Source organism: Chinchilla lanigera, unplaced genomic scaffold (genome assembly GCF_000276665.1).
Source record: "Chinchilla lanigera isolate Chin_1 unplaced genomic scaffold, ChiLan1.0 scaffold00041, whole genome shotgun sequence".
NCBI lineage: Eukaryota > Metazoa > Chordata > Mammalia > Rodentia > Chinchillidae > Chinchilla > Chinchilla lanigera.
Window position 1 is genome coordinate 18,359,433 of NW_004955442.1, and position 10,216 is coordinate 18,369,648.

The 10,216-nt window shown below is 62.3% G+C and overlaps 2 protein-coding genes across 8 annotated transcripts; both read right to left on the reverse strand.

The window, feature by feature from the left end:
• Positions 1–231: 231 nt before the first annotated feature.
• Gp1bb (glycoprotein Ib (platelet), beta polypeptide) lies at positions 232–1,547 on the reverse strand. Of its 2 annotated transcripts, none has more exons than XM_005391772.2 (2): positions 1,381–1,547; positions 232–1,123 (listed from the first exon to the last, which is right to left on the reverse strand). In XM_005391772.2, the coding sequence occupies exons 1-2, from the start codon at positions 1,388–1,390 to the stop codon at positions 513–515; spliced, it is 621 nt and encodes a 206-aa protein (XP_005391829.1). In that variant the 5' UTR covers positions 1,391–1,547; the 3' UTR covers positions 232–512. The 2 variants fall into 2 exon arrangements, with proteins under 2 accessions (XP_005391829.1, XP_005391828.1); XM_005391771.2 differs by having other exon boundaries at positions 1,339–1,547.
• A 92-nt stretch (positions 1,548–1,639) lies between these two features.
• Positions 1,640–10,216, reverse strand: Sept5 (septin 5). Of its 6 annotated transcripts, XM_013517958.1 has the most exons (13): positions 10,140–10,216; positions 9,986–9,996; positions 5,557–5,646; positions 5,387–5,483; positions 5,193–5,279; positions 4,840–4,963; positions 4,600–4,734; positions 4,376–4,493; positions 4,169–4,270; positions 3,353–3,449; positions 3,134–3,269; positions 2,793–2,895; positions 1,640–2,649 (listed from the first exon to the last, which is right to left on the reverse strand). In XM_013517958.1, exons 4-13 carry the CDS (start codon positions 5,394–5,396, stop codon positions 2,593–2,595), a joined length of 969 nt encoding a protein of 322 aa, XP_013373412.1. In that variant the 5' UTR covers positions 5,397–5,483; positions 5,557–5,646; positions 9,986–9,996; positions 10,140–10,216; the 3' UTR covers positions 1,640–2,592. The 6 variants fall into 6 exon arrangements, with proteins under 6 accessions (XP_013373412.1, XP_005391831.1, XP_013373410.1 ...); XM_005391774.2 differs by lacking the exon at positions 5,557–5,646; XM_013517956.1 differs by lacking the exon at positions 5,557–5,646 and having other exon boundaries at positions 9,986–10,044; positions 10,140–10,210.

A 10,216-nucleotide genomic window follows, 5' to 3' on the forward strand; every position in this document is an offset into this window, starting at 1 on the left:
ACCTCAAGCCCTGAGCTGTCCTCAGCACACTCGTGCTCCCTCAGTGCCTACAAGAATCTGCTGAGCACCCTCAGTCTGCCTGTCCACATTGCTGCGCATGTCCTCTCTGTCCACACTGCCCCCTGACTCTTGCTTGCCCCAGGCCAGTTGGGCTCACTGTGAAGATGTGATTGTGTCCCTTGCGCTCCCTCCCTGAGGCCTTTTCTGGGGTTCAGCAAATGGGATCCATGGTCGCTGGTGCAGACAGGCCAGATTAGAAGGGTTTATTCAGCACGAAGTTGGGGAGGGGAGGCTCCTAGGTGTTGCGCTGCAGTAGCTAGGCGCCTCCACCTCCCCAAGCATAGAGGGTGTAGGTCGCCTCACTCTGTCCTACGTGGATTCGGGCCTTCAGGTCTTGGAGAGGCTGGGAGGCTGGGCAGAGGCCAAGGCGGGTCCAAGAGAGGGCGAGGGCTTCTCGGGCAGGGTTTTGTCGAATATGCAGATCCACGATGATTAGTGCCAGTCCGCTCCTCTTAGGACTCGCCCGCCTCATCGGGCTTATCCACCAACGGGGCGGTCAAGGGTAACTGGTGTGCGACGCGGGCGCGGGCGCGGGTGCGCAGCTTCTGCAGGCGGCACAGAAGCAGTGCCAGGAGCAGGGCGTGTAGCAGCCCAAGGCAGAGCAGCGCGAACTGCGTTGCCAGCGACCCCAAGCAGAGTCGGCTGGGCCTGCATGCTGCACGTAGCTCCTCCTCGGCTAGGTAGGGCAGTAAGCGGCCTCGCAGGATAGGGGGTGAGGCGCAGCGCAGGTCGCGGTAAGGAGCGCGTTCCCGGCGGCCGGCCAGCCAGGCGCGCAGCGGCACCAGGCGGCAGTCGCAGCGCCAGGGGTTAGCGCCCAGGTGCACGGCGCGCAGCGCAGGCAGTGTGTCCAGCAGCCCCAGCGGCAGCGCCGTTAGGTTGTTGCCGGTCAGCACCAGGTCTGTGGTGTCAGGCGGGAAGACTGCCGGCAGCGAGGCCAACGTCAGCCCGCGGCGCCCGCAGTCCACCTGCGTCCCTGCGCAGCTACACGGCTCGGGGCAGCCCACAGCCGCGCAGCTCGGCGGCGCCAGCAGGAGCAGCAGTAGGCTCAGCGCCCCGTGCGGCCCTAGAAGAGAAGGGCTGAGATGAGGAGGTGGGGAGCACCCAGGTGGCGTCCCTGAGTGTCCGGGACGCTGAGCCCAACTCCATGCAGCTCCTGGGGCACATAGCCCTGTAAGTGCCCTGCCTCCCCACCTGATCACGCCATACACTGGCTGAAATTCCCCAATTTTATCCAACCCTTTCCCTATTAAAGCCAAGGTGACCAGAACCCCGCCTAACCTGGCACTGCCCAGGAACCAGCAGACCTGACCCCAGACTCACGGGAGCCCATGGCGAGAGGTCGGTGACCCAGCTTGTTCTGGGGCGGGAGGCGTTGGCCAGAGAGCCAGCCGGCTCCTTACGGGGCCCTGAGCCCGCCGCACAGACCACAGGGCTGCTACCGGGCCAGAAATAACCCGGAGACCACTCGGACCAGCGCTGCAGCCTCAGATAGAGCGCTATCGCCAGGGCCCGCCGGCTGCCTGGGCTTCCGGACCCCACCCGCTCCCAGGGGCACACGGAACACTCGGACACCCGCAGCGACGTTCACCAACATTGTTCTCCTGTCTCCAGGACAGGACTTGGCATTCACAACTTAACAAAACGGAGCACGGCAGGGTGTGTGTGTCGGGGGGGTCATGCGGGTGGAGAAATGGAAGAGGCTGAGGGGTTGAGATACCAGCACCACAGTGCTGCTGGAGAGGGCACCTCGAGCTACGGGCAGGGTACAGCCGCCTGGGCATGAGGGCTGCCAGGGGGTGGCCCACCGCCCCCTACCCCTGGGGCCCTCTACATTTGCTGGAGGTTGTGAGGATGAGGCTAGACTGCTTCAATGGCTGGTCCCACCCTCCTCAACAAGAAGGCTCCACCTTCTCCTCTGGTGCCTTCCCAGCTGCTTCAGCAGCCCAACCCTGCCTGCTGGAGTCCCCAGTTTGGGTGACTGGGTAAGGGAGGACCCGGGCACCTTGCACAAAGTAGGGTGTCAGTATACACTGGGTGACTCACAGAAACTGGCACAGGGGGCTCCTGAATTCGCTCTGCAGCACAGGGGTGGGGAACTAGGCCCGGCCCCTTTCCCCTCCTCCACCTTGGTTTATCCCCTTGCCTGAGCAGGGCTTGGAGCCTGGGTGCTCTGACCTTCTCGGGGAGGGGAATCTAGGAAATTGTGTCCAAGTTGGCTCCTGATCCCCCAAGGCCAGAGTGGACTGACTTTTGGGGGAAGCACTGTTGTTCAGGCCCCCGGGGAACAGATACAAAGGACCTGGAGGGACAGATGCCAAGAATAAATTAGGGTCATGGGGAGGGGGGGTCGTGGCTCCACGTCTCTGGGTTGGGAACAGTCCCGTCAGGGCCACTCTAGGTTTAGGGTTGGGTCCAGGCCCCTCTGAGATCCAAGTGAATCCAGGGTGGAGTCCAGACCAGTCTGGGGTCCGGGGGTGGGAGAGGCCAGAGGCAGGCGGTCTATCCCTGGCGACTGGGGCTGGAGCAGCAGGGTCACTGGTCCTGCATTTGCTGCTTCATCTTCTGCAGCATCTCTTGCATTCGCCTTAACTGAGGTCGGGGACAAGAGTCAGGGTGAGAAAGGAAACCCGAGAGGCCAGGCTCCACCCGCCCTGGGAAGTCACGCCCAGCCCTGGCCCCGCCCCATCAACCCAGCCCTGACTCCACCCCTTCCACCCCCGCCTCTGACCAACCTCCTCGTCCTTCATCCTGATGAGCTTCTCCGTCTCAACATCTGGGGTGGGCAGTGGTAGGATGGGGATGGGGCTCTCCATGCGGCTGTCCTGGGTCAGTTTACTGTAGCGGAGAGAAGGGAGGGGCCGCACTGCTGGGAGGCTTACAGTGCTGGGCTGGGGCATGCCTGAGGGTCTCCTGCCCGGCCTAAGGCCCCTGGTCTGATTTGGGGAGATCAGGCACTGTAGAACACCGATTTGAGGATCGGAATAAAATTCAGGTCGGGGCGGAAAGGACATGGCCAACCCTCTCGGTGGCGGGGGCCAGGCCGGGTTTCCGTGTGGGCATCGGGACGGCCCACCTGGTCATCTGCTGGATGCAGTGCGCACGGTAGTTCTCGTAGTGCACGTCGCACGTCACGTCCTTGAGGTCGTGCATGTGAGTGCGGATGAGCATGTTGCGCAGCTTTACGAAGTCGCAGTGCGCCTGATTCTCCACTGTGGGGCAGGAGTGCGCAGTGGGTGGGTGCTACCGGGGAAGCCCTCCCACCCCATCCCTAGTATCCCAGGCCTCAACTCACCCTCCACGATCCCCCAGGGGTACAGTCGCCCCCGGACTCGCTGCCCTTTGGCTTCCACCACCGTGTTGCTGCCAATAACAGCAAAGGGAGCGCTCTCCTGGGGGCAGGGGAGCAGAGGTCCAGTGGGGTGAGTGCCCACAGTGGCTGGAGAGGGTGTGGGGGGCAGCACCAGGCCTCCCTTCCAGAATCCCTATCACCAACACCCCCTCCCCAGAGATCCTGGCATCACCTGTCTTCTGGCCTCTCTGCTGCCCACTGAAGCCAGATCCTGCGCAGCTCAGACCCTCAGGACCTCTGTCAGGCTGTGCCCGCTACATTGCTCCCCTACAGATCCGTTCTCCCCATCAAGAAACACACAGCTTTTCCCCTCTTCCTCTCAACAGCTGAGATCATGCCCCGCAGCGCCTGTCCCTGGCTTGGGTCTGTCATTACTACTCTAGCTGCTGGGACACCCAAAGTCACCACCCTTTGTAGCTCAGGTTTCTGGAAGCCAGGGCATACCACTGCCATGGGGCTACTAGACTAGCTGATGACCTATGGGAAGCGCATCAAGGTGACCCAAGCAACAGCTCCATGACCCACTAAGCAGGCAGGTGAGGCCCCAGTGACCCACACAGGCCAGGCAGAGATTTGGGTCACCTTTACCCTCTGGCCTTTGCTGACCGGGTATAGGTCTCTTACCGTCAGGACAACTTATGACCTTAAGAGGTCAGACCTGGGTGCTCAGCCCTTCAAGCCCTGTGTGAATGGGTCTCATGTGGGCTCCAATTCTGTCCCTGACCACCTCTACCCTCCATCAACCTGGCTTCAGTTCACCTTCAGTTCCCGGTCCTGCTGCTTAAAGTCCTCGTCCTCATCCGAGTCACATTCTGGGAACTGGTACACATGGATCCCAAACCTGTCGATCTCCTCCCGGATCTGCAGTGGCAGGGCAAGAGCTGTCAGATTTGGGGCTGGCAAGGTACCCCTGGTACCCTGTGCCCCAGATTCTCTGACCAGGCTGCTCTGCCACAGCAGGCTCACCCGCTCCTTCAGCTTCCGGGTCTCGCTGGGGACCAGGCAGTCAGCTTTGGCGATGAGTGGCACAATGTTTACCTTCTCATGCAGAGCCTTCATGAAACCCACATCCACTGGCCGCAGCCTGCAGAGAGCAGCCGGGGGGTGGGATGGGCACGGTGAGGGGAGGCGGCGGCACAGTGACAAGCACGGCTACAGGGATACTCAGCAGGTGGTGAAGACTCACATACCCATGCCCAAACGGGGAGATGAAGTATAGGCAGCAATGCACCCGGTTGTCCTGGATGTTCTTGCGGTTGAGGCCACTCTCATCACGGAAATACTGCTCAAACTGCTGATCGACATAATCACTGATGGGCTTCCAGCTGGGGGTGGGAGGATCATGAGGCCAGCGGTGAGGCTGCCCGCCGGACCGGTGAGGCAGGGGTTGGCTGGGGCAGGGGCCCATTTTCCAGCCAGGCTTTTCTCACCATTCGGAATTGTTGACAGCATCCCCAAAGCCTGGTGTGTCCACAATGGTGAGCTTCAGCTTGACTCCCTTCTCTTCAATGTCCACTGTGTGCTTCAGGATCTCGACCGTCTGGTTGATGCGTTCTGCGGGGCACAAAAGGAAGGCATTGTTCTGAAAGCCTGTCCAAGCTGCTTGTGCTCATCCATCCCAGTGCCTTGGTCCTACACAGCCTGTGACCTAGGCCACTTCTTCTGGCCCTGAATAAGGGTCCACACCATGAAGAGAGTGGGAGTGAACCTGGAAGGGTCCCCTTTAAGGAATCCCCTGGTAGGAGTTGGTGGATTGGTGCCAGGACACGTAGGGTGTACTTACCCTCAGCACTCAGCAGCTTTCTGTCTTTGTACAGGTCGGTCAGGAAGAGGCTGTGGACCAGTGTGGACTTTCCCAGGCCCGACTCACCTAGCCACAAGTACAGTGAAGGGGCTGGGTTAGGTCTTGGCCCCTCTCACCTGAACTTGGCTGGTCAGTGGCCCCAGCCACTCCACCCAACAGCCTGGCCCACTCACCAGCCACCATGAGCGTGAAGTCAAAGCCCTTCTTCACCGATTTTCTATGTACCTGGTTGGGCAGTGTGGCGAAGCCCACGTACTGCTTGTCGATATCCTGGGGGCGGCAGTGAGGCAGGTCAGGGGCATACTAGGCTTCCACTGCAGCAGCCCAATGCCCTATCCCCTACCTGGCTCTGGAGGAGGAGGCTGCAGATGGTATCCCCCAAAGGTATGGCATTTCATTGGCAAAAATGGGGTGAGGGCTTGTAGACAAAAGCCTGAAGGTGGGAAAACAGGTGAGGGGGTGGCAGAAGAGGGCAGCTCTCTGCCGGCCACAGCCAGGGGCTTTCAGGGACCCAAAACTGTGTAGGAGGGGGGGCTGGGCATAGAGAGATGGTAGACCGCACGAGGCATAGGCCATGTCTTCCCTTCTTGGCGGAAGGCACCAGGACTGAGACCCCTAAGACACTCAGAAGCCTCCACAGGCAGGAGGAGCCTAGGCCTGAACACTCACCTCTCCCCAGAGTACCCAGGGTGGGAGGCCCACCTGGCCCCAATCCAGCCCTGGGGGTGGCAGCTGCAGCAGCAGGCGAGCAGGGGCTATTTATAGACAGTGGTGCTCAGCCGCCCCCACCGCAGGGTCCCAGCGCCCACCCTCGAAGGTCTTTGGCCCTGCGGCCCCTGCCACGTCCCCGATCCAGTGGGTCCTGGCCAGGCAAGTGTGCACACACTGACCCACATTCCACCCTCTCCGCACACACGCGCGCGCACACACACACACACCTTGAGCCGCCTCTGGGCTTGGGTCCGCGGCGACAGCAGCTGCTCCACCAGGCGGTCCTGGGGCGCTGCCAGCGAGTCCATCGCGGCGACCCTTGAGACCCTGCCGGCCACGTTCAGACCCCCAGACCCGGGCAGGCCAACCCGAGCCTGGCGTTCGCTAAAGACTTACGCGCGGCACTGCTTTTAAACCCTGCTCTCGCCCCAGTTTTGCGGACCCGAGAGCCGAAGCCTGGAGTGGGGATCGCGCCTCCCTGGGGGACCACCGGCCCCAGAGGCCATCTGAGCCATTCCCCCGGCCTCTGCGGGCCCGCCCCGAGCCGTGGCGGCGACGTAGACCCGGCAGGCCCCCCTCACGCACCCGGACAGAGGCGGGGCTTCGCGGACGCTCGCGGCAGGGGGCGGTGGAGAGAGCCCCGCCCGCCGTCGCCGGGAGACAGTCGCCTAGAAATTGGGGCACGGGCGGAACCAATGGGAAACCGCTGCGGAGGGCAGGGCCCAGCAGAGCCACGGGGAGGGGCTGCGGCGCCGCGAGGACTGGGAGCCCTGTGTTGCCACCCGCGGCCCGGGTCCAGGCGTCTGGACAGCGAGACGCGCGGACCAGAAGCGTGGTCCGCACGCGGGCGGGGGCGGGGGTGCCCGTGGAGGCCGCGCGTTCCGCCCCCGACACGCGGGGCGGCGGCCGCCCGCCAGAGGGCGCCATGGGACGCTCCAACCCACGCGCAACCGCGCGTGAACCGGCCCCATTCAACACCCGTGCTCTCCATGCAGACTTGGGCGGAAAACCTCCCGACGATGTCGCGGCACACCCATTTACCCACTGACACCTCCCTCTCCCTGGGCTCCTGTCCCTCTTTGGGGCTCACCTACCCCACTGTGCGCGCGCTTGTGTGTGTCTGGCCGGGATTCTTTCTCCGCTAGGCGTCCCCAGACCTCCAGGAAAGGCGCAGAGGACAGAACCCACCCCTCTCACCTGGACCTGCCCCGACTCCGCAGAGGTTTAGTGTGAGCGAAGGGCGAGCGGGGGCTCAAGAGCACAGAGTATGGGACGATCCCTTTCTCTCTAAACTTAGAAACTCTGGCCAGCCTGCTGCTTGGCAAAACCTCTGCCCACAACGCGCGCGCGGCCACCATGACCTCTAGATGGCCCCTGTCCTCAGAGGCGATGTAGGAGATGGAGTCGGGTCCGACCCCCACATGTCCCCGTGGACACTCCCTTCCCCTCAGAGCTTCCCTGCCTGCTCTGACCCACAGTACAGTACTGGACAAACGGGGCATTGGATTGCTCAGGCTAGCGAACGCCTACCCCCGCGTGGCCACCCCAGGAACTGCAGGAGTCTGCTGAGCCGGAAACGGCCCTCTGAGAGCCAAAACCCCTTCCTTACTGCCCACCTCTAGGACCTCAGGAAAATCAGAACAAGCTCGCCCCTGGGGCCAGGAAAGGGAACCTGGGTCAGCTCCAGCATGACTGGAAGTGCGTCTGGCCAGTGCGCACAGAGCATAGAAAGGTCTCCTCCCCCACGGCCCTCCCTTCTTGGCACACCGGTGGAGAGCCCCCCTCCCGCAAGGCCCTGTTTTGCTGGGGTGCCTGAAGCCACTGGCACCTGGGAGGAGGGCAGGCCCACAGTTGGGAACAGGAGAACCTTTCTTCCCAAGGCAGGAGGGCAGCCACAGGGCCCCTGGCTCTCTCAACCCACTCCCCAGTCCTGGCTCTCACAAAGCCTCCGCACGGGCTCTCTCTGTAGTCTGGATCAGCAGGAAGCCTCTGGGCTGAGTCTCACCCAATCTCCACCCCAGGCTCCACTTCAGATACAGCCAAGCCCTGGCCCAGAAAAGCTGTCATCTTGGGTCCAGGACATGTCCAGGAAGATGGCTGGGGAGGGCCTGTCCATCTGAGGGCCCCAGGCTGACAGTGCCTCAGGCTGAGAGGGAACCCTGACACACTACACCCTGGAGTTTAACAGAGCTTGTTAGTCTCAGTCTGCCTCAGTTTCCCCATGGGGAAGGCACAGCCTCTGGGAAGCCCCTGATCAGGACAGCAGGAGTCTTACGGCCATCTCCCAGCCTGCCTGTCCCAACATCCAACCGGGCATAAGGAGGACCTGTGCATTCTGTGGGAGGGACCCTGCCACCTCCTATCTCTGGTCCCTGAGGCACAACAAATATTCCTCAGGGCTTCCTCTTGACACAGCTTCGCCCACCTCCTCCTGGTGCCTGTAACTCTCGAGGCATTTCCATTCTTAGAATCACCCGAGTCAGCTCAGGAAGCAGCAGCAGCCAGAGCCAACAGAGCCCCGTCACTGCCTGAAGGAGGTAGGGGACAAAGGGGGCTGGCAGAGCCCCCACTGCTTCTCTACCTCGCCTTGTGTAGAGTAAGAAGGAGACCTGAATGGGCCAAGGCTCAGTGGTCACAGTGAAGCTACTGTGTGCTTCTGGGTCCCTCCAGACCCACCAGGGCCCACTCGACACCTGGCCCCCTGGCCCTGCTCCTGGGGCTCCCTTCCTCTGCCTTCATGGTGCTTCCCCATCTGGTTCTAGGGGAGAGGAGGGGAGGAGGCTGTCTCCTAGCTGGCCTCAAAGGATGGACAGACACAGCCCCGAAGGGGTCACACCTCGGCAGAAGAGGGGTGCCCCATCCTGGCAGCAATGGGCAAGACAACCGGCTGGGGCTGAGCAGCAGGTACCAAGCTTTGTGACTCAGAGTGCCCCGAGGCCAAGCTTGGAGCATCCAAAGGCCCAGGAGTAGCCTGCACGCTGTCTGGGCAGCCTCTACTCTTTCCCTCTCCCTTAAACAATAGCCTGGCAGTGCATGTCCCTACAGCTCAGGCTTTGTCTGACCTGCTGTGATGGGGAGACAGCTTTCCACCCAGCATCTCCTGGGAGCCCCTCCCAGTGAGCTTCATCGGTCCCTGGGCAGGGCAGCCAGTGACTCCCCAGCTCACCCCGCCTGCCACCTGCTCCTGCCCCGCCTGCTACATACACCCAAGGCCGAGGTCCTGCCGTGCATCTATGCCATGTGTGAACCTCCATCGATGACAGGGGCTGTGAAGGCTTCTCTGCTGCCGGAACTGAGCCCATTTTTCCTCCCCAAATATGGCTGAGCTCAAGCCAGAGAGGCTAGCCAGCAGCACAGTAATATACGTGGCAGCCCACCTGGTTACCCATCCCCATTCCACTCCTAGCTCTCACACCTTAGTTTAACCCCGAGCTCAATCAGGTGTCTACAAGAGGTAACCAGGCCAACTTCCTATTAGGTCCTGTATTCTCAAAGGGTGGGGACCAGGTCAGTCCCTTTGGAAGGTCACAAGCCTATCTGTACCCTCCAGGTTCAAGGACCTGTGCTAGGCACTGGGATGACTCAGACCCAGGCTCCCAGTCTGGGCTATAGCCTAGCCCTAGTGTATAGGGATAAGGGTGCAGGGTGTGAAGTGGAGTGACCAGAGGCTCATGCTGTTTAGAGAGGAAGACTGTCTGGTGGACCCAGAGACACCCCTCCCTCCCAAAGCCAGGACCCCAACACATGGCCTATCGGCCAGGTCAGCAAGGAGATGCTGGCACAGGACTAGTGGGAAAGGGAGATCGCCCATCCTCCCATCCTCGGGAGAGGCCCAGGGCCCTGCTGTGAGGGTCAGAGGGCTAGGTTTGGGCCCACCCACTCCTCGCCGCAGCTCCAGGCTGGCGGCACTACCCCGCCACAGACAATGATTATCGATTATCTCTACTGGCTGGATGACGGCCGGCGGGGGCGGGGTCGCGCCTGGAGGCCAGCGGCATTGATGCTACAATAGGTGACAGCCGACCGGGCCTCGAGACAAGCTGAAGGCGGGGAGCACGTACCTGCTTGTCTTCTGCGGGGTCCGGGTCGGGGTCGCGGTCAGGTCCAGGCGGGTCCAGGCCAGAGGGCGGGGGAGAGACGGAGAGACACGGTGAGAGGCGGGCGGACGGCAGGGACAAAGGCGCGCGCGGGCACGCGGGCGGGCGCCGGGCTCACCTGGGGTCGCCAGCTTGCTCTTGTACCGCAGGCCCGTGCTCATGGTGGCCGCCGGCGGGGGACGTGCGGTGGCGGCG